This window comes from Micromys minutus, assembly GCF_963924665.1.
Source record: "Micromys minutus genome assembly, chromosome: 10".
Lineage (NCBI taxonomy): Eukaryota > Metazoa > Chordata > Mammalia > Rodentia > Muridae > Micromys > Micromys minutus.
Window position 1 is genome coordinate 27,915,694 of NC_137979.1, and position 26,922 is coordinate 27,942,615.

General features: G+C 44.6%; 2 protein-coding genes across 2 annotated transcripts in view; both read left to right on the plus strand.

The window, feature by feature from the left end:
* LOC308426474 (ATP synthase membrane subunit K, mitochondrial-like) overlaps positions 1 to 26,922 on the plus strand; it is a 316,992-nt gene that overhangs the window by 122,091 nt on the left and 167,979 nt on the right. The window lies entirely within an intron of this gene.
* SLC6A4 (solute carrier family 6 member 4) lies at positions 308 to 26,276 on the plus strand (the record flags this gene model as incomplete). Its single annotated transcript, XM_080923009.1, has 13 exons — positions 308 to 650; positions 2,781 to 2,915; positions 3,041 to 3,260; positions 4,485 to 4,623; positions 5,647 to 5,781; positions 6,006 to 6,109; positions 7,337 to 7,464; positions 8,389 to 8,501; positions 9,123 to 9,254; positions 10,516 to 10,615; positions 12,324 to 12,424; positions 16,633 to 16,800; positions 26,184 to 26,276. The coding sequence occupies 13 exons, from the start codon at positions 308 to 310 to the stop codon at positions 26,256 to 26,258; spliced, it is 1,893 nt and encodes a 630-aa protein (XP_080779135.1). The 3' UTR covers positions 26,259 to 26,276.

Here is a 26,922-nt window from a genome sequence, read left to right on the forward strand (position 1 = left end):
TCAAGACCTTGTCTTAAAACAAACAAAAAATAGAAGCATGAGTGATTAATGCCATAAACAAACAAACATCTCTCTCTCTCTCTCTCTCTCTCTCTCTGTGTGTGTGTGTGTGTGTGTGTGTGTGTGTGTGTCTGTCTGTCTGTCTGTCTGTCTGTCTCTCTCTTTCTCTCTTTCCCCTCTGTATGCCTTTTTCAACAGAGCTCTCCGTCTTGTCCCCATAACACCAAGAGGAGATTCAAAACCAAGAACCAAGAGCTAGGCTGGGTCCTTGGCAGATGGGCATCTGTACCTTTCACTGACCAGCAGCATGGAGACCACGCCCTTGAATTCTCAGAAAGTGCCGTCAGGGTGCAAGGACAGAGAGGACTGTCAAGAAAATGGTGTTCTTCAGAAGGGCATCCCCAGCCCAGCGGACAGGGCAGAGCCTGGCCAAATATCCAATGGGTACTCTGCAGTTCCCAGCACAAGTGCTGGGGACGAAGCTCCACATTCTATCCCAGCTGCCACCACCACCCTGGTGGCTGAGATTCGCCAAGGGGAACGGGAGACCTGGGGCAAGAAGATGGATTTCCTCCTGTCTGTCATTGGCTATGCCGTGGACCTGGGCAACATCTGGCGTTTTCCCTACATATGCTACCAGAATGGAGGAGGTTAGTGCCATGGGCCACCAGCTGAGCCTGGGACCCAGGGTTGGGTGGTAGACCCTTGTGAGAGGCTACAAGAAAAGTCATGTCTTACCGTCCCGTGTAACTGACGTGAGTCTAAGCAGGAAACCTAAGCTTTTAGGCTAGCCAAATCTCCAGTCAGCAAAAAGCTGAAGGTAGCATTTCAGGTTATAAAGATTGTAGAGCGGAGACCCGAGCTCTCCACGACATGTCCTTGGGTTAAGTAGCATTGTTTGTGCTTCCTTTGTTGGAGGGTTTTCCTTTTTGCTGTGTGTGTATCCAAGCTTCTGTTTGTGAGTCAGAAACAAGAGAACACTTGCCACACTGTGCTGAACTTTTTCCTTCTTGCCTGCAGAAGAGTCTGGAGTGGTCAGTCCTGTGGGAGGAAACATCGGGAGGTGGCTTTAAGGCTCCAGACCCTGCTAGGCCTTTGAACCTATGTGAGGTCAGAGGATGGCACTAGTCTGGGCCCAAAGTCTTTAAGTTATTAGATTTGATGAGATCAAAGCTGAGCCGAGGCTCAGTGTAACATTATTGCCAACCCCAAAGTGTGCACGGATAAGTTGACATCTCTTGTGTTGTAGATGCCTTATCTCGTCAGTCCTAGCAACCCTAAGGCTGTATTAGAGTAGTTACCTTGATGGTACGTGGGAGTTGGGGAGCCTGAGAGAACAGAGCAGATGAGGGGAGACAGGTGAGTAGGACCCTCTGTGTGGACTGGACAAGAAGAAATGGGTATCAAATCAGTAGATGTCTATTTTGCCAAGCTGTTTGAGAGGTAAATACAGTGAGGTCTGGGAGGTAATTCATTTATGTCAGCCAGACTTCTGTGACTTAACACAAAGTTTCTTCTCTTAATGGCTGCTCTGTGGCTACAAAGGAAAGTACCTCGGGCCATGTGAGATTTCGAATCCCTTACCTAGGATTGGAAGCCATATTCTCTGGCTTGCTGGGACATTTAGCCTAAGCCTTGTATGAGGGTCTGGGTCCTTGGGGACATTTCCTATGGTAGAGCAAGTCAGGAAAATCCTTTCCATGAGCTGAGGTCCATCATCAAACCCCAGCACAGGTTTAATTCTCTGGCTAGATTTGCTCAAAGTGACTGTAATTACACCGACGATTCTGAGTCGCACTGGCCTCAGGTTTGTAGGGATGAAACATTTTAAGGGCAGGAAAGTTACCAGAGGGATATTACAGCTGACTCACCCTTTGGGCTAAAACTTAAGCTGCAGGTGAGCAATCTTGTTCTGTGGAAGTTACTTCTGGCTTACTCTCAAACAGCGATGGCTTGTGAAGAACTACTCTGGCCCAGTGGAATTACTGACATGCAGGTCGAAAACATCCGTGGTCAAGGGTCTGGAGTCATAGGTCATCTGATGAGGGAGGACCCGGATCTATGAGTGAGAGATTGCATCTGTGTGCAACCTCAGACGGGTCAGCATTGTTCCACACCTGGACATCTTCACGCGGCCTGGGGTGAACCCTTGAATCTGGAAGTCAGTGTTTGTGAAAACCATGACTGTGGGTGTGACTCTCAGCCCAGCCTGTTTCTGTTACTGCCTCAGGCTCATCTTCTCTGTATCATGTGCTTGGTTTGTCTTTTTTTTTTTTTTTGCTTTGCTTTGCCCTCAACACGATATCTTAGTCTGGTTTCTTTTTTGCTTCAATGAAATACCCAGACAAAAACAGCTTAAAGAGAAAGAGTTTATTTGGTTCACGGTGCCAGGTTCTAGTCCATCACTCCAGAAAGTTCTAGAAGGCAAGAACTGTAAGCAGCTAGTCACACGCATGTGTGCAGGGTGGCTCAGCTAAGTGCCTCCTTTTCCTTTAGTTCAAGGCCCAATCCATGGAGCAGTGCTGCCCGCATTCAGTCTCTTATAGGCCAACCCAATCAAAACTTCCTCCTGGAGACGCCCTTCCCGGGGGATTCTACATTCTCAGTGATGTACCAGCTCAGACAGTGGGTCAACATGTGGAATACCGTGGGACTTTTGTCTACTGCCCTCTCTCGGAAGGCACTAAGACCAGGGCAGCCTACTGCGAGCCCCACATCCGTGGGCCGTTCTGGGGAAACAGAAGTAGGCAGGAGGTAAAATTGTCTCCCTTCCACCACAGGGGCCTTCCTCCTCCCTTATACCATCATGGCCATTTTTGGGGGGATCCCCCTCTTCTACATGGAGCTTGCGCTGGGCCAGTACCACAGAAATGGGTGCATTTCTATATGGAGGAAGATCTGCCCGATTTTCAAAGGTACCTGGACGGTTGGGGAGAGGTGCTGGACTAGATACTTCCGTAAAGGGCTGGGACCCAGGATGGGGCTTTGTGGGTCTGAGTAGCCTTCAGGTGTGAACTCGGCCTTTCTCATCTCTGCCCAGGCATTGGCTATGCCATCTGTATCATTGCCTTTTATATCGCCTCCTACTATAACACCATCATAGCCTGGGCGCTCTACTACCTCATCTCCTCCCTCACGGACCAGCTGCCCTGGACCAGCTGCAAGAACTCTTGGAACACTGGCAACTGCACCAACTACTTTGCCCAGGACAATGTCACATGGACACTCCATTCCACATCGCCTGCTGAGGAGTTTTACTTGTAAGTTTCATGTGAAAGAGGTGGGGTGGCCACATACCCTGGTGCTGGCACCTTAGGGGCCAAAAAAACTCATCTCTCTCTTAGCAGGTTTTTAAAAAGTGTTTCATTCGCATCCATGAATTATGTACACTAGACTCCATAATAATATGTTCACCAATACAGATCATGTTTTCTGCTTAGATTCGCCCCTATCGTTACAATCTCTCACCCATCCCCCCCCTCACTCTTCCTGACTCGTTCCCCCTCTATGGTCATGTTTTCCTTTATTCTCTTTGGTGACACATGCATTCAAAGAGGGCTTCCAGGATCACTGGTGACACCTCAATGCTGTACCACTGAAGAAAGTGCCTTATCCCAGGAAACATTTACTGCTTACAGATCTTCAGGGATGGGTAGGACCTCATGAGCCCTTCCCTGCCTCCTGGCAGATTTCTGAAAGGTGAAGCTGTCAAGGATTAGGGAGCAAATGTGAGTTTGGGGACAGCAGTGTTACTCCCTGCAGGATTTGGAGTTGGAACTCTAGCCCAGCTGCTCCATAATCTGACCTTTGTCTCCGTACCCCCATATGACAGGCCAGACTGCTCTACCAAGTTTATACCGACCCCCACCTTCACTCCCCAGAGGGAGTCAAAACATCCCTGCATCAAATGGAATAACCTCGCTGGCTTCTCCTCCAGCCAGTTGCCATGGAAGCAAAATACCCAATTGCTTCAGTTGTTCAAAACGTATTTCTGATTTGGTGTATATGGCTTTCTAAGTGAGGCCTGCCCTTCAGAAGATGCTTGAAGAATGTGGGATTTTGTTGTTGTTGTTCTTATGGTGTTAAGGGTTCAACCTGGGGTCTTCACATGCTGGGCAATTGTTCTTCTAGTATGTGATTTCCCCAACCCAGTAGTATTTTTAATACAGGAATTGTAGGCAATAGTAGCTCAAACACAGAGCTAATTTAGACTGAAGGAGTTCCCGTTGCCTACACAAAGATTCCCACGGACTGAGAAGCCGGTCGTGTTGGTTGAGAGGCTCTCATTACAGACAGTGGAAGAGGAGAGACAAGAGGTCTGGCTTTGGATGGATGCTCTCCCAAAGGCCGTCTAGTGAACATACCCCTTGTTCTGTCAGGCCGAGGCTCATCCCAGCCCCTCCTGGTGGTGTCCATTGTTCTCTAGAGGTCTCCCAACTTGGTGCTCAGGCGACTTTCAGGGGCCCTTCTTTTTGTCACACCAGGCGCCATGTCCTGCAGATCCACCAGTCCAAGGGCCTCCAGGACCTGGGGACCATCAGCTGGCAGCTGGCCCTCTGCATCATGCTTATCTTCACCATAATCTACTTCAGCATCTGGAAAGGAGTCAAAACATCTGGCAAGGTGAGGGAGGACCCTGCAGTCCAAGGCCCCACAATGTCACAAAACTCAAGACCATTACAGTGGACGGCTTCTGAGCAGAAAAAAATCTCAGTTTCCCTCAGCACCAAACACGTCCATACTTTTTTCATCACGTCTGTTAGAAGGTTCTAGAAATTAACCAATATCATGTCCAAGTAAGTGGATCTAAGTAAATGAAGGTACACTGTGCAGCCCTTTATAATTCTATGTTAAAATGTATAGGGGCTGGAGAGGTGTCTCAGCAAGTGAGGTTCTTGCCACAGAAGCATGAAGACTGGGCGCAGGCCGCCACCATTCATGTAAAAGGTTAAGCCCAGCAAAACATGAGTGCGTGGCTGCGGCCCCAGCACTGGGGGTGGAAGGCAGAGATGGGAGGACGCGTGGGCTTGCTGGCCTGTCCACCAAAGTCAGAGACCACTGAGGAAGATATCCAAAGTCAACCTCTGGTCTGCACATTCTGTACAATTTTACATACACACACACACACACACACACACACACACACACACATATATATATATATATATATATATATATATATATATATATATATATATATATATAGTGTTCTCTCTATATTATATATGTTCTCTATATATTATATATTACGTGATACACATACACACACATATGTCTTTTTCAAAACTCTTTTAGCCTAATGGTATATTTATCACAGTTGCAAATATTGGCCATAATTTACTGAAAACTAATCATGAGCCCTAGCCAGAGCTTTTCTATACTGGCTAATTGAACAGCAACTCCCTATGCAGCCCATGCTGGCCATGAACTCATAGGAATCCTCCTGCCTCAGCTTCTCAAGTGGCAGAATTATGGTAGTATGTCACACCCAGCCTCAGGCTTGAAGACCAGGCTCTGTTGCCTCCTAAAGTGACAAGAAGTTCGTGTCTGTTCTCAGAGGTCTTCAGTAGTAAAGACACCGCCCGTCTCCTTTCTTTGCTGTCCCTGATATAGTATGGCAGTAACCTGTGTTCTCCTTCATTCTAGGTGGTGTGGGTGACAGCCACCTTCCCTTACATTGTCCTTTCTATCCTGCTGGTGAGGGGGGCCACCCTTCCTGGAGCCTGGAGAGGGGTTGTCTTCTACTTGAAACCCAACTGGCAGAAACTCTTGGAGACCGGGGTGAGATATGAGAGACTTGCTTGACTTTTACTAGGTAAAGCCAATTCCCTTCAAATTGACTCTAGGGTGGACTCAAATTTAACATACAAGTGCGTAATGATCCTTCAGATGAGAAATAAAAGCATGAGGAACACAGCATCTGGAGGCCCCTGCATGCCTCCACGGCTCTGCTGGCAGCAGCTGGGTCACATCCTCACCCCATGCCCTCCCCCGCTGTGTTCCAGGTATGGGTAGATGCCGCTGCTCAGATCTTCTTCTCTCTTGGCCCGGGCTTTGGGGTTCTCTTGGCTTTTGCTAGCTACAACAAGTTCAACAACAACTGTTACCAGTGAGTATGTGGGGTTGCTGAGCAAAGCTTGGGGATGGACTGACAGACAAGACAGTTCGAGGAAGATGATGATCTCAAGCCCGTTTGTTCCCACACCATGAGAGTACTGCCGCTCGACGGTGTCACAAGCTCCTGGCCACGCATCCATGCAATAGTGCCCATTCAGGAAGTAACTTTACCTAGGCTACTCAGAGGTTAAGAAAGTCTCCAAGAACTTCTGTTTTGTGATATATATATATATATATATATATATATATATATATATATATTCTTAGTTGAATATATATATATATATAAGAATATATATATATATTCTTAGTTGAATATATATATATAAGAATATATATATATATATTCTTAGTTGGGGGTGGGGGGGTACATCCCCATAGTCCCAGCACCTGGGAGGTGGAGACGGAAGACTGAGGAGTTCAAGGCCAGCCTCAACTACATACTGAGTTCACCATCGCCTTGAGCAGGCTATATGAGAGCCTGCTTAAAATAAGACAAGCAACAAAACCAACAGGCAAACAACAGCATGTTATATCAAGGTTACAAAAAAAAAGTGCAGCATATATGAGTCAATATACTTCACAACAAAAACTGTAAGTGGATTATTTATATACACAAAAAGTCTAAGGACTAAACTATTTTAGCTTACAAAAAAAAAAAAAAAAAATTGCCATGATTGTGGCACAGTCTTGCTCCATTATTTCAGCCAAACAGTAGCACTGCCCCCATGGTGGCTTGGGTGTCACTCACAACTTTCAACAGTAAGTCTTCCTATACAGGTATCAAGGCCTGTGGTCTGTTCGCACTATTAAAAATAAGTATGAGGTTGTTTCTAAAGATGGGGGAAGAATCCATCCCCCCATCCCAAGGAATGGGGCCTTGTGCTGGGATACCAGCTAAAGCCATGTAAGGAAGCTTTAAAACTGCCAACGTTTCTCCTCGGCAGTCTTATGCTTTTCTCTAAAGATAATATTAAACTTTCAATTTCACAAACATTGAGGTCAAAGCCCCTTTCTGGAGCCCTGCAGTAAAAACCCTGCTCCAGGCCAGTGCCTCTCCGGTTGAAGAAAAGGTCTTTCCCCTCCCCCACCTAGCTCTATGGCTCATCTTGAGCCTTGAACTCATAATCCCCCTGCCTCACTCAGCCTTCCAAGGGATGGGATTATAGGAATGTGCTACTGTAACTGGTTTATGACCGTGTCTGGGTTTCCGCTGCAGAGATGCCCTGGTGACCAGTGTGGTGAACTGCATGACAAGCTTCGTCTCTGGCTTTGTCATCTTCACGGTGCTTGGCTACATGGCTGAGATGAGGAATGAAGATGTGTCCGAGGTGGCCAAAGATGCAGGTAGGACTAGGAGCTCTCGTCACAGGATTGTGCCGTTGAATCTTTACAAATGACTAAACTTCTCAACTTGTTCGCTTGGGTTTTCAGAGATTTGAAAGTTAACTTCCTTGGCCATCTCAATCCACCCGTGTGTTCAGTTGTCTTGGTGCTCAGTGCTGGGGCCTTCAGTATGTGGTGGGCTTAAAAATATCACATATAGGGTAGGCTTTGAAGTCAGTGAGCTTAGGCATTCGTGGTAGGATTTGGTCTAAGTAGGCAGCTAACTACTGATGTCATGTTGCTTGGTGTTTTCATGGGAAATCATGTAACAGATATTAAACAGTGAGACCAAGTGTATAGAGTTCCAGGGTCTAGAGAAATATTTTCATTTTGGCCTGATGTAGCACTTTGACCAAATGACAGCATCCCTAAGTCAGTCTGCGAGGGACTGAGGACTTGTTTGTCACATCACCAAAAGGACTTTAAGGGCTGGGGACGTGTATAGGTCAGTGGTGTTCAGACGCTGGTGTTCTGTCCATAGGACCCCACATGTGACTTATAAAAAATAGTGGGCTGTCCTTAATACATTTTCTGCTAATCTGAGCTGAGGACATCACTGGGTATCTTAGAAACAGCAGACCTAACCCTGACGGTCACACAGAATTGCCTCGCCATAGACCCCCTGGGCCCGTGCAATCTTATATCTATCCTGTGCCGCCAAGCCGGGGACGCGTAGTTTTCAAGGTGGATAATCTTCCCTCTGGCTTTGCAAAGTGTCTGGTGTGGTGGATGAAGGAGCATTTGGCACCGACAGAGCCTGAGTCGATGTGGAGGGCTTGCGATGGTAACTGTAAACTAACCGAGATCTAGTCTGCATTAGCTTCGTAGGCTGGGTCTCAGCATCTTTCTCCTCCTCCACATCCAACCCTGCTCTCTCCATTTCAGGCCCCAGCCTCCTTTTCATCACGTATGCAGAAGCAATAGCCAACATGCCAGCATCCACATTCTTTGCCATCATCTTCTTCCTCATGTTAATCACACTGGGTTTGGACAGCACGGTGAGTGGAGACAAATAAGGGTCTGGGAAGGAGAGAGGAAAGGGGATCAGGTGGTGGCTAGGCTTACTTCCCCACCCAGACCCTCCATGGTACTGGTTGCTACCTCCAGGTAATTCTCCCTCCTCCCCCTCCTCTTCCCTTCTCCCCCCTCCTCCCCCTCTCCCTCCACATCCAGTCACCCTGTCCACTCCTCAGCAACGGTACTTTTGCACTGGGTACATTACACAGTTACTAGTACACAAGGTAGGCAAAGTGCCTGGCACAAAGGCCCATCATATTTAAAATCCTTGTTATTTATTTTCCTTCCTAAGCCATGATGGTCCAGCTCAGAGACTTGCTCTATTAATGTATAGGGGGTACTGGCATTGAACTGACCTTGGGGCAACCAGTCTCTCCAAGACTCAAATGCTGAAGCTGTGTGCACTGTATTTTCTTGCCTGCAAGTCCTAAGTGATGGGTCCTGATAATGATATCTGATGGAAATGTGCTTCTAGCCATATTCATGGGCCAGGGAGTGGGCAAACTAGTCTTGATAAGCTGGGCGGTTCACTTGGCAATCTTATCTGTCTTCCTGTTCCCTGTCCCGAGATTCCACCGTGACTATCTGCATGCATCCTTCAGTTTGCAGGCCTGGAAGGTGTGATCACAGCTGTGCTGGATGAGTTTCCTCACATCTGGGCCAAGCGCAGGGAATGGTTTGTGCTCATTGTGGTCATCACTTGCATCCTGGGGTCCCTGCTCACACTGACTTCAGTGAGTACCAGAGCCATTGGCTCCAAGTGGCCTCCACTTGTCACTAATGTTCCACAAGCAGAGGGCGTCCTTTCCTTCCCTTTCCACAGTGTCCTCACTTGAGGGCCTGAAGTGTTCCTAGCACTATTAAAAAGTGTATCATGATCATGAGCTGAGGATGTGGTGTAGTGTTAGGTTGCTTGCCTAGCATAGGTGAGGCCCTGGGTTCAATTTTCAGCATAGAAAAGTTTACCACCAAGGAGAAAAGATATTTCTGGCAGTGTCTGCTGGTGAATCTGTGCATGACATCAGGAGGTTTAGCATTTTACAACAGATCCAACTATATTTCAGGCTTGGCAAAAATACCTGGGGAGAAGTTAGGATTTGCATGTCCAGCCATTCACACCCTTTAGAGATTGCTTTTATGGGTACTTTGCCCTCATGTCCTGATCTACAGGCTTATGTGTAACTCACATGCCACTTCGTCTTCTTCAGAGCATGAGGCATAAAGAAGCCAGACCCTCTCTGTGATCTCCCTCCTCCCCTCCCTGTTTAGTAGCCAAGGCAAATACAGTAAATACAGTACATCAGCTAAGGTGACATCATGGGCTTATGTCCTCCTGATTTTACTGATAAGGACCTCTTCAAGCTATGGCCTCAAATGACTCCACCCCTTTACCAGGGTGGGTAGGGGCTGCGTAGGTGTCAGAGGGGTCAGGGTTAGAGTGGGAGGGCACAGAACAGTGACTAAAGTGCTGGGGTGTCTGGTGCCACACAGAATCAGATCCCCCTTTTTTCCTTTTTGTGAGACAGGGTCTCACTATGTAGACCAGGCTGGCTTATAACTCACAGAGATCCAGCTGCCTCTGCCTCCTGAGTGCTGGGATTAAAGGTGCGTGCCACCATGCCCAGCTTCCAGATGCGGTTTTACAGTTGTGTGTTCTCCAAGGTTGAATTGACAGAAAGTATTCAGGAAGCTCAACGTGGTTACAGAGGCTCCTTAGAGTCGTCTCTTATGGTGTAATGGATAAGACAAAGGTTGTGTATGGGGCCGAGAGCATGCCCCACGTTGCAGGTTCTGTTCTCAGCACCATCTAAAAGAAAATGTGCTCCACAGGGTAAGGTGGTCAGAGGCCACTCCATAAGGCAGGCCCCGGAGTCCTCAGACTGAGTCCAGAGTGGGGACTTCCCAGTCTGACCCCGTAGTCAGAAGCTTCTGCGGGCCTCTGTAATGAGGCTGCACCTCAGATGACCGTTACCACATCTGTGACCTTTTTCCCAGGGAGGGGCATACGTGGTGACCCTGCTGGAAGAGTATGCCACGGGGCCAGCTGTGCTCACCGTGGCCCTCATTGAGGCTGTTGCCGTGTCTTGGTTCTATGGTAAGATGTCTCTTCTTTCTCCCCTGCCCTCTGTCTACACGAAGACAGGCATTAATTTTATCAGAGGACAGGAAGGGGCAGTTGCCCAAGCGTGATCTCCTACCGAGTCTGTAAAATAATCTCAGCTGAGGGCCTTCCGTAGCTGTACACTACCGTTTCCTCTGCACTGTGGCACAGATACCACGCCCTTCAGGGAGAACATCATTTCTATCCCCGATTTTTAATGTTTGTAATAGTTCCCCAGAAGATCCAGACTGAAGTCAGCCAGTTCACCAGTTGACCTAAGACCTGATTGTATGTTACATTAGTGTGAGAGCACCCCACATTTAAGTATTTCAACAGAGACCCCTTTCCAGAGCACCAAGACAGAGATTAGCCCCCCCCCCCCCGCTTCTATAAGCAAGACTGTTCTTACTGTCTCTGCATTGGTGAATCTCCAGGCTCCTCCCTCTTGTCCTGGGATGGAGTTTGACAAGGGTGAGAGGAGATACAGGAAGTAAGCTGAGAGCCCTTGGCAGGGTTTCCTTGGGTTCTCAATAGGGGTATCAGAGCGGAGGGCACAGGCAGGCCCCTGACTTGAGGAGCACAAGTTCAGAGATGCATCTGAATGATCAAGAAGCAAACGTCTCATTCTAGAAATGCATTTGCTTTCCAATTTCTGCAATCAATTGCTTTGCCATGGTAACCATTATGTACATTGTAAAGGGAGAGGGGGGAGTACACGAACTAGAGATTTTAACTGTGTGTGTGTGTGTGAGTGTAGCCACCTGCAGAGGCCAGGGGAGAGTTTGGATTCCCTGAAGCTGGACATATAGGAGATTGTGAGTCACTCTTGTGGGTTCTGGGAACTGAATTCAGAAGCCAATTTAAAAAAAAAAAAAAAAAGACATTATCTTTACTTCCCTGGCAATTCGGAGGACAGAGTTCAAAGTCCCTGTGGACTTAACCAGGAACCACAGGGCTCTGAAGAAGCAGCTGGGAGCACTCTTAGATCTCGGGAGCACTTTGAGTTCTCTGGACTCATCTGTCAGGGGGCGTCCTCATGGTAGTGCCAGCAACCTTTTACAGAAGAACCTGGATCTTGACCTGGTATATGGATGAGCAATACTGTGGTTAAAGATTTCCCTTGAAGGGCTGGGGAAAGATGACTCAGTGGTTAATAATACTACTAATAGTGATAATAATACTAATAACATAGCCCTGTCTGCTATCCCAGAGGGCCTGGGTTTGATTCCCAGCACCCACATGGTAGGTCACAAATGACTATAATTCCAGTTCCAGGGGACCCAACACCTTCTTCTGTAGGTAAAACATTCAAACTTAAATCTTTTTTTAAAAAAGCTCCCTTGAAAACTGCCAGTGGATAGTCCCAATTGGTTTCTGCCAGACAGGCTCACCATTCCTAAGTAAGCTCACTTTCCTCCTTCAGTAGAGTACAGTCAAATCCAGGCTGAGATCTTAGAAGGGAATTGTGGGCACCAGTGGAGGGCATGGTTCCTAGATGTTTATCAAATTTCCTACTCTGTGTAGAAAAACTTTGCTTGCTACAAATATTCAGTTCTGGGATGCCCCACTGCTTGAGCCCCTCAAGTGGAGACGTACCTAAGTGACCCCACCAGCTGAGGGAGAAACCCCACTCCGTTCCTGCCATCACCAGTGCTGACCCTGTTGACCCTGTCCTGTCAACTTGTCCTTTGGGTGATTCCAGGAGTCAATCAGTTCTGCAGTGACGTGAAGGAAATGCTGGGCTTCAGCCCGGGATGGTTTTGGAGGATTTGCTGGGTCGCCATCAGCCCTCTGTTTCTTCTGGTGAGTTGTCATGTCTGCCTTGTTGTTTGAGCTATTTTTTTTTATAAGAAATGTGCTACTGAAGTATCACACATAGACAGAAAAGCATGCTGTCCGGAGGTGTGCATCCCAGAGAGCACTACAAACCCAGCAGACAAAATCATGCCAAGAGACAACAATAAACTAGTCCTCCAAGAAGCCTCCCCACAGCTGTACCCACCACTGCTCACCTGTTTCTGACTGTGAATGCTAGGGATCGTACCAGTGTAGTTTCCCTACTACTAATAATGATAATGAACATTTATGGAACAACAAAGGCCAGCGATGATTTTATAGCAAACTTATACCCATCACTCTCTTAGTCTTTATAATAATTCTGCAAGGTGGTGGACAGGAATTTTTGTTTTAAGACAGTCTTCATAGGTAGATTGAGTTGTCCTGAAACTCCCTATGTAGCCCAGGCTAGTCTCATAATTTGAGATATTCCTACCTCTCAAGTGCTGGTATCACAGGCATCAGTGTCATTAGAGCTTAGTGTCATTAAAATCAAGTGACACAACTATTCAAGACTGAGGAAGAACATACTGTATGTATTGCTCAGGAAGGCCCTGAGAGGGGTCATAGTAATTTTACATGCACCTTGAAGGGAGCACATACAAAGGTTCCCAAGTTTAGGTCCAAGTCAAAAGAAGAATTCATTTATTGTCAAAGGACCTGGATAGGAAAGTTGAGTGCCAAGTGGGCTGTGGTGGCCCATGCCTTTAATCCCAGCACTCACTTGGGAAGCAGAGGCAGGTGCTCTGAGTTTGGGGCTATCCTGGTTTGTAGATCAAGTTCCAGGAAGCCAGGATTATACAGAGAAACCCAGTCTCAAAAATCAAAAGGAAAAGAAAGCTAAGTACTAATGGTTGCTGGGGGGGCAATTTTTGACCCCTTAAAGCCAATAAAAGCAGGTTAGACCATTCCATCAATCCTTCTCAGTTTATTGGGTATCTGGGCCATCAGAGATGTTTCAGGCCATTAGCACACAGTGTCCCTTTCTCTTCCAAAACAGCTCTTTATCTCCTGTGTGTGTGCTCTGACTTCCTTGAGGCAAACCCTTCCCTCCTGCCACCCTGCCCAGCTCCCCACATATTTCAAGACTGTTTTAAAGATGGTCCAACTTCTTATCTTTGCTTCCGTGACATTACTTGTGTTGCAATATCCTCTTCAACCCAAATAAACCCATTCAATGAAATCAGCTGTTCCAGAGCTGCCTCCATATACAGAGACATAAACATTACCACATATACATCACCTATTTGTTGGTTGTGTCAGTCTCCCTTTTCTTCTGGGTCACCAAGGTCTTCGAGGTCTCCCTTGGTCATGTCTGATCTTTATCAACTTGGAAGGAACTCACAGCTTTTCTTTTCCTGTGTAAACATAGGCATAACCCCTCCCCCAGTGTAATACATATGTAGATTTATATTAAATCAATACATGATTGGACAGGGAGAGGAGGCGCGGAAAAGGAGAGGAAATGGAAGGGGAGGAGTCAGAGGAGGGAGCGGAACGGGAGGATGGTTAATGGGCAAGTGATAAGGGATCTCCTAAGAGGGGAATAGAGGTGTAGTGGTAAATCTGCCCAAAATAGACCAGCAGCTTGTTTTTCTAATTACTGAGTTGTGTTTTCATTGAATGGGTTTATTTGGATTGAAGAGGAAAATGCAACAACCCGTGTCTCTGTTCCCAGGAGCCCTTCCTGCCTACTTTAGAATCCAGAAGTTTTCATCAACATTTTCCCCCGAGCAGTAAACATCCCAGCACAGTGACTCTAAGTGGGCCTGGTGGCTCCCGTGTGGGTGCAATGACTCTAACGCAGGCACATGCTCTACAGTAGACCCAGTGGCTCTCATGTAGACCCTGGCTTGTTTCTTAGGTTTCAGTCCAGTGGTTTCATACTGCTTTGTCGGCACATCACTTGCTTGATGCTTTTCATCCAAATCAAAACTATGTTTTTAAATGAGGTTGCTGGTCTTGAACTTAGCCCAAGAGCTCCTTAGTCCTCAGCTTCTCAAGTAGTGGGGACCACAGGTGTGTGCCCAGGCTGTCTGTTGTTTTCTTTTAAATCCAAATGCTTCTTTCTCTTTGTTTTTCCTTGTTTATGCAGGGTCTCACTCTGTAGCCCTGGCTGGCCTCAAGCTCACATTGATCCCCCTGCCTCTGGAGTGCTGGGATTGAAGGCAAGCACTCACACACCTGGCAAAGTTTTACTTGCTTTTACATTATGAGGTTTGGACTGAGTCTCTCAGTTCACCATGACCAGAAGCCAAAGTCCTGACATCAATAGGTTATTAACTTGTATTAATGTCTGTGCTTCTTGATAATCTACTTAAACCCTTTCATTTGTTTTCCAGAGGAAGAAGGCATGTTAGATTAATGCCTTATGTGTTTAAATAGTCCCCACCCAGCAAGGAAGCGGTCAGTGTCCAGGACCAGGCAGGGGTGACGCAAGTGACACAGTCACTAGGGACATAAAACCTAAGGATACCCAAACACAGTAGTTCAAGATAAAAACGATTTTAATGCAATTCTTAAATTAGTACAAGAAATCCATATACATAACTTATTATCACACAATGGAACTGACCTCTGAACCCGTGACTTCCTTCATTTGCCTTACCCTGATCTTGCCCCATCAGGTCCTATCTGACAGATCACACTAAAATATTTTGGCTTCCTCTTACACACAGTACTGAGGTGAGGTGTTTGCCTCATTCTTGTCTGGGCCCCGAGGTCTTGGGTTTTTGGTTTTTTTTTTTTTTTTTTTTTTTTTTTTTATTTCTGGAGGGTCATGGTCAGTGAGTTCCTTCCTTACCTAGCAACACCCTTGTAGAGACTGGCACTTCACTCATGAACCAGTGATACTGTTTACTACCCTCCTCCAAAAGCAAGTGCAGTTTGAGAGGAGGCAAATCTGCCTTCCATATCTCCGCTGAATTAACAGGTCCCCTGCTCTGAGCTTTAGAGGGATGCTTTAGGTAAACAAGTCACTTCCTAAAACTATTCTTTTTCACTGAAGCCAAACTTCTCTCTTTCTCTCCCCCCCTCCCCCCCTCACACACACACACACACACACACACACACACACACACACACAAAGAACTTGGGCCCTGATGACAGCATGAGACCCCTGATAGCCCAGTTCTGGCAAGGATGGCTCCTGACCGGATCTTCACTGCTTCTGTTCCAAGCTCCGCACCACCACACACACACCCCAAGTAGCCAGGTCTGGGACCTCACGAGGAGCCAGTATTAGGAGAAAGGTCTGTGATTGATGGGACTCCTGTTTTGAAGCCCTCCTCCTGGACACGGGCTACCGAAGAGGAATGGGTGGTTAACAATCCCCCATTTTATTACCTGTGGACAAAGGAAAAAGACATAGATGTTTAACTAAATGAATAATTTACATTAGTATCTTCTTTATGACCATGAAGCAATAGAAAATTAAATGAAGAGCAACCCTGACTTCGGCACAGTGGTTCCAAGGACAAACTACCACATTGATGCTCACTCTGGAAACCAAACTGAAAATAAGAAAATGCTGAGCCTGGTGTTAAGATATTGGGATTTTTCTTTTTAATCAAAAGTCTCATTGGTTTTTCAAGTGAAACGTGTTAAGCTACCTTTCTCCCACTATTCCTGAGTGCAGCTCCGTAGCAAGCTGTCACTGTGGAGAGCCATCCACACAGAGCCTTTCTTACTGAAACCCCAGGCTGCAAAGCCCAAGACAGAGCAAAAGTGGGAAGGAACGTTCCCAAGAGCAGAGTCTTCCTTGGTTTGTCTCTCCCAGAACAAAGGCACCTTTCTTCTTACCTCAAACAGCCACTGAACAGGGACATGATAACAAAGCAGAGACAAACAGGTCACCAAGCCATCTCCCAGCATATCCAGTGGGTACCAGTCTCTTCTGGGCAGAGGGTGGCACTGCATCTCCCTGACTTTGGGGGTATTTGTAGAGATGCTGTATTTCCCACAGTGGGATCCAAGGTGTGGGATGGGAAAGAAACCCAAGGAAAGCCCCTGCTTCTGTGTTTGTATTAAGCTGGTACAGAAGCTGTCAATAGTGTGGCACAAGAGTTCAATGGAGGATAACCCTAGTAGATTCTTAGATTTGGTCTTTGGTGTTTGTGGTCTCAATCTACATAGATATTCTGAAAATTTTCAATGTTTCTTGGAATTTGTCTTAGTTCATCATTTGCAGTTTTTTGATGAGCCCACCCCAACTACGGCTTTTTCAATACAATTATCCCCACTGGAGTATCATCTTGGGCTACTGCATAGGAACGTCGTCTGTCATCTGCATTCCTACGTATATCATTTATCGGCTGATCAGCACTCCAGGGACACTTAAGGAGGTATGTGCTAGCTATAAGTGTGTGTGTTTAGTAGGATAATTAAGAAGAAAATACTTCTCTTATTGTCTTTGATTAAAAAATATATAAGTATTCATAAAATCTACCACAAGGCTCTTCTTATATATTCATAATAGTTTTACCTACCTCACTGAAGGTAGACAGTTAATGGTAGCCTTTATCATCACAAGGTGACTCACAAACACCAGTAACAAGAGTGAGCTGAGCCTGGTGTCACAGCACATGGGAAACACAGGATTTCTGCTACACTGTGGTTGGGGGGCAGCCTGGGTTATATGAAACCCCGTCTCAGTGATTGGGTGCACTGCAGTGTTCTGCCTGGGCTGTGTGCAGTTTCTTAAGCCTTGCCTGCTGCTCGCCTGGGCACAGGCCACATATCGGCACATCTTGGGCACAGATAAGTGAAGGCTAGCATTCAGAAGAGCCATGGTCAGTTCCCTTTTCTCTTCTTAAGAGAGGGACCCATCCTGGCTGGCCCAGAACTTGCTATAAAAGCCAGTCTGGCCTCTGCCTCCAGTGCTAGGATTAGAGCTGTGGCCACCATGCCTAGTGGCCATGGTCATTTTTCTCACATCAGTGTGTCAAGTACCGTTTTGAAGCACGTCACAAAATTAGGATGCTACAGTAAGTTTTGAGCTAAAAAGCTCAAAAGCTGTCATCCACTCAAAAGTTGGAATATTAAAGTTGTAGCTCAAGACACTGGAGCCATTTCCCCCATATTAGAAGAAAATATTTCTTCTTTAATATTATAGGTTTTTAAGTACCAACCTTAAAATTTGGAGAAAAAAAAAGTGCACACTTGCCAAAGTGTCTGCCTATAGATTGTCTCATCCTGCTGCCCAGAGTCTTGGGAGGTGGGTGGGCAGGTGCCATATAAACAGAGACGATCCCTGTGTGGGTGGGGACTAGTCCTCTTCATACAGAAGATCCCTGGGTGAATGGGAGATTGTTCTCCTCACAAAGTCATTATTTCAGTGACAAGTCTGAAGGCAGCCTATTACAGGGACTCTCCAGATCTTTTGACTCTAAAGTTGTTCTTTTTGTTTTTAGGTACAGGTTCCCTCTTCTGAGCTGACTGTTGGCTAGTGTAGAAATTGGTGTTAAAGGTTAGGGACAGAAGAGGCACCATCTTGATACCATGCTGCCGTAGTGGTTGGTTATCTGCCAGAAGGATTCACAATAGTGGTAGTGGTTGGTTATCTGCCAGAAGGATTCACAATAGTGTCGCTTCAGATCTGCAGAACTGAAATGTCTTAAATGTTATCTGCTCGATTGTGTTTGTCACAGTAGTGAGTATGTACTACACACAGCGATGAGTATCACACCAGGAGCCTTAACCCTGTCACTGCTGTGTGGCGGGGGCAGAGCTCCAAGCCGAAGGATGGCATGGGGGGAAGCCAGGCGGATTTTGAGAACCCAGGTGGATTCAGCTGTGGTTCTAGTGGGCACAGCCTCACACTTGGACGTTTCATAAGAGAACACCAGATGATCAGACACCCTTTTCTGAGAACAGCTGGGTTCACTTCTGTTTTTCAGTGGGAAAACTAAGCTCTCGCAAACTGCTGTAACCAAGCCTATCTATCACAACCTTTTCTCCTGAAGAGAACCAGATGATTGTTCTTCCACAATGCATTCCTAGGCCCAGAGTCACCAAGTTTACCCCTCTGGGTTGTCCTTCAGTGGCAGCTGAGAAGATCCACTACCCTTCTGCTCCTTCAAACCCAGAGGCCTGGGTCCGGGTGGGAACCCTGGGTTAACAAACATCACCTCAAATCCTAGTTATCTTTCTTGCAGATTTTCAGTTACAGGAAAATGGCACCCAGAAGGATATAAAGTAACTGAGCTCAGACCCATCTGCAGTAGAGGAGAGACAAAAGGCATCTTTACTGTAGGCCACCAGATGGGAGACAGTAGGTTTCCAAGAAGTGGCTGATAAAGGTCAAGAACATAAGGAGAGGCCCTAGTTAGCTAGGGAGGCACTCGTCTATGGATCTTGGCTTCCCCATCAATAAAATGTGCCCCTTGAACAGTGCTGTGTTCCCGGGATCCACAGTTCCGTGGAACAGAAACACTGACACACACTGCTGGATTAAAGTAAATCCCATACCCATCCTTACAGAAGACATCTGTGAGAGGCCTTTACTATTAGTGTGTGTACCTAATCAATGCAAGTGGTAAAGCATGTCATGCCCCCCAGTACCTGGAGAATAGACATGTGGGTTTTTTTGGGGGGGGGATTTTTATTCTAAAACAAAGTCTTCCTATGTAGCCCAGACTAGCCTTAAACTTTTAGTGATCCCCATCCCCTGTGTTGGCCACACCTCTCTCACTGGGAGTTTTACAGCAATTACTTGTTAATTACAAGATGTGACATTCAGAAGCATTCTGGAGGAGGGGAGGCTCCATATAAGATCTTGGTTTGGTTGAACAACAAAGTAAAGACTAAAAGAAAGGTAAATATAAAAGCAAATGTCTGAACTCTGCTGGGTATAGGCCATATCCAGATGCGCCTGGATTTATAATGAGATTAGATCCCGATAAACCTATTATGAACTGAAAATGTCATTAAGTTAAAAAAAAAAAAACCCAGTGTAAACACCTAGCTTCCTGAACGTTATAGCCTGGCAACACAGGATAGATCTGTCATGACCACTTGGCTGGCAGGGAGCTGTGGCTGGAACCACCACCTAGCATCAGGAGACAGCTCGAGCCCTAGCACGGGGAAGATGAGAACCAAGAACAGCTTCCACTGAATGGATACCACTTTTGCGTTGTTGTAAAGGAAAACGGGGTTATAGTAACCCCATCAGCGGGGCACTGCTTCTGTAAGTCTGCATCATCTAGAAGAAGCTCTATTTGCTGCTTTCATTTGGGAAGAAACCATGTACTAGCAGCCCAGAAATCTCAAGGTTGGAGGTCAATTGCTGGCTGAAGTCACGTTGCAGAAAGCCTTAGTGACCCTCAAAAAGATAATGGAAGGAGGTCTCTGATGAGGTGTCAGCTTATGCTCCACTGAGCTGTAGCTTAGACTAGAAATAGTCTTGTAGAAGGCCATGGCCTGTCAATGTCTGGCCTCAGTTGTCTAGTGGGCTGGCAAAATGGCTCAGCAGGCAAAGGCTCTTAACCACCAAGCCACATGAGTTAATTTGTTGGGATGTACACAGCAGAAAACTGACCCCTAAAAGTCATCTTCCAACTGCCACATAATCACTGGCTCACATGCACCCACACATATGTACACCCAAAATTAAATAAGGTAACTTGGTAACTTGGGAGAACCCGTATCCGAATGGGCTGCAGTACGCGTAGGAAGGGGTGGTGGGACATAAAAGCCGAAACCTTTTCTTTACAGTGTTGTTTACGGTGCTTGGCTTTCTCACTGTGATGAGCTCTTTTCTGTGCATCCTAACTCCACTAAGACTAATTCCCATTGCAAGACATATTTCTATCTAATTAATGATAGTTTACAACGTGGCGAGGGATGGCTTTCAGTGGCTCTTGGTACTGGAGGGCACCATGGCTGAGAGGCAGGATTGAAATCCTGTCTGCTCCCCAAGTGTGGCTCTGGGAAGCCTTGTCTGTTTAGTATGTCACGCTATGGCCAGCAAGGTTGCTTAAGTTCATGTCATAACCATGTTCTTCCTGTACCAGATGCTTGTATTTCTCTCTGCATTTTCATCCATATTAGAAGTTGGGGATTTCTTTTTTTTTTTAGACCAATTGGGCTATTTCAACTTATTGTGAAAAATTATTAAAATACTTAAATGTTTTTTTTTATTAAATTGAACAACTTTATTTTAAAAACAAAGATAAATGTACATATTTGAAGCATTTTTGCATGAGAATATATGAATACATTTTTGTCAGTACTTGATTTTCTTAAAGGTTTGATAGTGTGCATTAAAATGTTACTAGTTACAATGAACATAAAGTACATGTAAAACAAGATGCAACCTGGAAATAGTCAAAGTTTTCTTGGTGTGTAAAAATTAAGCATAAAGGGTTTTCTTTCTTCTTTTTTTTTTTTTTGGCCTTTGTTTTTTGTGAACTTCATATAGTCTGAGTTGTTTCTGGGGTGTTCAGAGCTTTCTGGGGTTAGTATCCAATTATCAGTGACTGCATATTATGTCTGTTCTTTTGTGACTGGGTTATCTCACTCAGGATGATATTCTCTAGATACATCCATTTTCTTAAGAATTTCATAAAGTCGTTGTTTCTGATAGCTGAGTAGTACTCCATTGTGTAAGTATACCACAATTTTTGTATCCATTCATCTACTGAAGGACATCTGAGTTCTTTCCAGCTTATGGCTATTATAAATAGGGCTGCAATGAACATTGTGGTGCATGCGTCTTTGTTGTATGTTGGAGTTTCTCTGGGGTATATGCCCAGAAATGGAATAACTGGGTCTTCAGGTAGGACTATGTCCAATTTTGTGAGGAATCGCCAGAATGATTTACAGAGTGGTTGTACCAGTTTATAACCCCACCAACAGTAGAGAAAGAAGTGTTCCTCTTTCTCCTCATCCTTGCCAGCATCTGCTGTCATCTAAATTTTTGATCTTAGCCATTCTGACTGGTGTCAGGTGGAATCTCAGGGTTTTGATTTGCATTTCCCTGATGGCTAATGATGTCAAGCACTTCCTTAGATGCCCCTCAGCCATTCGATATTCCTCAATTGAGAACTTTGTTTAGCTCTGTACCCCATTTTTTAATAGGGTTGTTTGATTCTCTGGTGTCTTAACTTCTTGAGTTCTTTGTATACCTTGGATATTAGGCCTCTATCAGATGTGGGGTTGGTAAAGATCTTTTCCCAATCTGTTGACTGCTGTTTTGTTTTCTTGACAGCGTCCTTAGCCTTACAGAAACTTTGCAATCTCATTAAGTCCCACTTGTCGATATTTGACCTTAGAGCAGGAGCCATTGGTGTTCTGTTCAGGAAATTTTCTCCTGTGCCTGTGAGTTCTAAGGTTTTCTCTACTTTCTCTTCTAATAGTTTCAGTGTACCTGGTTTAATGTGGAGATCTTTGATCCACTTGCACTTGAGCTTTGTACAGGGAGATAAGAAAGGGTCTATTTTCATTCTTCTGCATGCTGAGTGACAGTTGGACCAACACCATTTGTTGAAGAGGTTGTCCTTTTTCCATTGAATGTTTACAGCTCCTTTGTCAAAAATCAAGTGACCATATATGTGAGGGCTCATTTTTGGATCTTCTATTCTATTCCATTGATCCACATGCCTATCTCTGTACCAGTACCATGCAGTTTTTAGCACAATTGCCTTGTAATATAGCTTGAGGTCAGAGATGGTGATTCCCACAGATGTTTTCTTGTTGTTGAGGATAGATTTCGCTATTCTAGGTTTTTTGTTATTCCAGATGAAATTGCACATTGATCTTTCCAACTCTATGAAGAATTGGGTTGGGATTTTGATGGGGATTGCATTGAATCTGTAGATTGCTTTTGGTAAAATGGCCATTTTTACAGTGTTGATCCTTCCAATCCATGAGCATGGGGAGATCTTTCCATTTTCTGAGATCTTCCTCCATTTCCTTCTTTATAAATTTGAAGTTCTTGTCATACAGGTCCTTCACTTGCTTAGTTAAGAGTCACACCAAGGTATTTCATATTGTTTGTGACTATTGTGAAGGGTATCTTTTCCCTAATTTCCTTCTCCGCATGTTTGTCCTTTTAGAAGAGGAAGGCTACTGATTTGTTTGAGTTAATTTATTATCCAGCCTATTTACTGAACTTGTTTATCAGCTGTAGAAGTTCTCTGGTGGAATTTTTGGGGTCACTTACATACACTATCATGTCATCTGCAAACAGTGATGTTTTTACTTCTTCCTTTCCAATTTGTATCCCTTTGATTTCCTTTTGCTGTCTAATTGCTCCAGCCAGGACTTCCAGTACTATGTTGAATAGGTAGGGGGAGAGTGGGCAGCCTTGTCGAGTCCCTGATTTTAGTAGGATTGCTTCAAGTTTCTCACTGTTAAGTTTGATGTTGGCTATTGGTTTGCTGTATATTGCTTTTATTATGTTTAGGTATGGGCCTTGGATTCCTGTTGTTTCCAAGACTTTTAACATGAAGGGTGTTGAATTTTGTCAAATGCTTTCTCAGCATCTAGTGAGATGACCATGTGGTTTTTTTCTTTGAGTTTGTTTATATGGTGGATTACACTGATGGATTTCCATATATTAAACCATCTCTGCATCCCAGGGATGAAGCCTACTTGATTATGAATGATTGTTTTGATTTGTTCTTGGATTCGGTTTGCAAGGATTTTGTTGAGTATTTTTGCATCAATGTTAGTGAGATTGGTCTGAAGTTCTTTCCTTGTAGGGTTTTTGTGTGGTTTAGGAATGAGGGTTATTGTGGCCTTGAAAAATGAGTTAGGTAGTGTTCCATCTGACTCTGTTTTGTGGAATAGTTTAGAGAGTATTGGTATTAGGTCGTCAATAAATGTCTGATAGAATTCTGCACTGAACCCATCTGGGCCTGGGCTTTTTTTGTTTGGGAGGCTTTGATGACTGCTTCTATTTCTTTAGGAGTTATGTGATTATTTAGATGGTTTACCTGGTCCTGGTTTAACTTTAGTATCTACTGTCTATCTAGAAATTCATCCATTTCCTCCAGATTTTCCAGCTTTGTTGAGTATAGGCTTTTTAAGGAACTGATGATTTCTTGAATTTCCTGAGTTTGTTATGTCTCCACTTTCCTTTCTGATTTTGTTAATTTGATACTCTCTTTGCCCTCTAGGTAGTCTGATTAAGGGTTCATCAATCTTGTTAATTTTCTCAAAGAACTGGCTCTTGGTTTTGTTGATTCTTTGAATAGTTCTTTTTGTTTCTATTTGGTCAATTTCTGCTCTGAGTTTGATTATTTCTTGTCGTCTATTCCTCTTGGGTGTATCTGCTTCAAGTTGCTAGTGTATGCTTTCTCCAGTTTCTTTTTGGAAGCACTCAGAGCTATGAGTTTTCCTCTCAGTACTGCTTTCATTGTATCCCATAGGTTTGGGTATGTTGTGTTTTCATTTTCATTAAAGTCTATAAAATCCTTAATTTCTTTATTTCTTCTTTGACCATGCTATTGTTTAATAGAGCATTGTTTAGTTTCCATGTATATATGGGCTTTTTGTTGTCTTTGTTGTTATTAAAGATCAGCCTTAAACCATGGTGATCTGATAGGATGCATGGGAGTATTTCAATCTTATATCTATTGAGGCTTGTTTTGTGACGGGTTATATGTTCAATTTTGGAGAAGGTGCCATGTGTTGCTGAGAAGGTGTATTCTTTTGTTTTAAGATATGTTCTGTAGATGTCTATTAATCCCAATTGATTCATAACCTCTGCTAGTTTCACTGTGTCCTTGTTCAGTTTCTGTTTCCATGATCTGTCCATTGATGAGAGTGGGGTGTTGAGGTCTCCCACTATTATTGTGTGGGGTGCAATGTATTTTTTGAGCTTTAGTAGGGTTTCTTTTATGAATATGGATACTCTTGTAGTTGGAGCATATATGTTAAGGATTGAGAATTCCTCCTGACAAATTTTCTCTGTAATGAGTAAAAATTATCCTTCATTATCTTTTTTGATAACTTTTGGTTGAAAATCTACTTTGATATTAGAATGGCCACTCCAGCTTGCTTCTTGGGGCCATTTGCTTGGAAGGTTTTTTCCCAAACTTTTACTCTGAGATAGTGTCTGTCTTTGTCTCTGAGATTAGTTTCCTGTATGCAGCAAAATGCTGGATTCTGTTTATGCATCCAGTCCAATAGCCTATGTCTTTTTATTGGAGAATTGAGTTCATTTATGTTAACAGATATTAAGGAATGGTGGTTGCTGTTTCCTGCTATTTTTGCTTTTAGAGGTAGACTTGTGCCTGCGTGTCTTTCTTCTTTTGGTTTTCTTGCTTAGGTATTTTCTTGTTTTTACTAGGATGTAGTTTCCCTCCTTGTTTTGGGTTTTCCACCTATAATTCATTGTAGTGCTGGGTTTGTGGTCAGACATTGTGTATATTTAGGTTTGTCCTGGAATATCTTCATCTCTCCATCTATGGTGATTGATAGTTTTGCTGGGTATAGCAGCTTGGGCTGACACTTCTGTTCTCTTAGGGTCTGCATGATGTCTGTCCAGGCTCTTCTAGCTTTCATAGTCTCTGTTGAGAAGTCGGGTGTGATTCTGATTGGTCTGCCTTTATATGTTACATGACCTTGTTCCTTATTGCTTTTAGTATTCTTTCTTTGCTTTGGGCACTTGGTGTTTTGACTATTACATGTTGGGAGGAATTTCTTTTCTGGTCCACTCTATTTGGAGTTCTGTAGGCTTCTTTTATGCTCATGGTCATCTCATTCTTAAGGATAGGGAAGTTTTCTTCTATGATTTTGTTGAAGATATTTACTGTGCCTCTTAGTTGATATTCTTTGCCCTCTTCTATTCCTATTATCCTTAGGTTTGGTCTTCTCATTGTGTACTGGACCTCCTGGACATTTTGGGTTAGGAGCTTTTTGGCTTTTGCATCTTCTCTGGTTTTTGTCTTCGGCCCCTGAGATTCTCTCTTCCATCTCTTGTAGTATATTGGAGATGCTTACATCGGTGACTCCTGATTTTTTTTTTTTTTTTTAGGTTTTCTACCTCCAGGGTTGTCTCTTTTAGTGTTTTCTTTATTTCCACTTCTATTTTAAATTCCTTCTTCAATTCCTTCGTCTCTTTGGTTCTGTTTTCCTCTAGTTCTTCGATTTCTTTGAGTGTTTTTTCGTGTTTCCTCTTTAAAAGCTTCTATTTCTTTATGCTTTTCCTCCTGTTCTTGTTTAAAGATCTCCATCATCATCCTGAGGTATGATTTCAGGTCTGAGTCTTCTTTTTCTGGAGTGTTTGGCATTCTGCTGTTTACTTTGGTGGGAGAGCTGGGTTCTGGTTTTGCCAGGTTGTCTTGGTTTCCATTGGGTATGTTCTTTTGCTTTCCTCTTGCCATCTTGTTTTCTGTGATTATACATGGTCTTGCTGTCAGTGATTGGTTCCCGTCTTTCCCGTGTACCTGGCCTGTGTCCCTGGATCTCTGCTGTTCCCAGTAGCAGATGGCCTGAGCATATGTTCTGCATGCACGGGCCCTCTGGGTGGATACTGAGTCCCTACAGCAGAGTTCCTGCTCCCCTGAATCACTGGGGGTAGGGCGCTTTCTGAGTTCTTGGCCCAGACCTCTCTGTGTCCTGGCTACTCGCAGCGCAGTCTCACCAGGCCTGTGTCCCTGGATCTCAGCTGTTCCTGGTGGCAGATGGCCTGAGCGCCTGTTTTCTCAAATGTTTTAATATTAATGTTGAAATAACTTTTCAAACAGAACTTTGTAACACTGCATTTTCTTCCCAACAGCGCATTATTAAAAGTATCACTCCTGAAACACCCACGGAAATTCCATGTGGGGACATCCGCATGAATGCTGTGTAACACACCCAGGGAGAGGACACAGCTTCTCAGTCAACTCTCACAGCTCTGAAAAGCCCCACCTCGACTCCTCCCCTCCAAGCCAAGCCTGATGATGTAAGGTTGGTCTTCATGGAGTCACAGTCCTAAAGACTATGATGCCCAAACCTTTGTGGATTCCAGCTACTTCTTTCCATGAAATCTCTTGGACATGTTACCACATTGGATGTTCACCAGCTGAGCTGGCCTCTTTTGGACATGTGAGGGAGGGGAAGGAAGGAATGAATGCCACCCAGTCATCAGCTAGCTTCAGGTTTAGAATTAGGTCTGTGAACGTCTGCATCATGGTTTTTTTTTTTTTTTTTTTTTTGGTATGATCATATTATCCTGCATCTGTTGGCTTCTAAAACCTTCAATGTTCATGAATACATAAACCACCTAAGAGAAAACAGGGATGTCTCGCTAGCCATATATATTTTCTCAGTAGCATAGAATTCTATAGCTGGAATCTGCTAGAACCCTGTATCCCATGTGCTGCTGTGAGTTAAGGAAGATGTAAAGATGCTACACTGAAAACCGACGCATATGTGTGAGGTATTGTGTCTGTCCATTATTGTCTGTGTGCCCTCAATCCCAATACTCCAGGCCCATTTCAAACTATATAAACGGCCTCTAATTTTTCTTACAT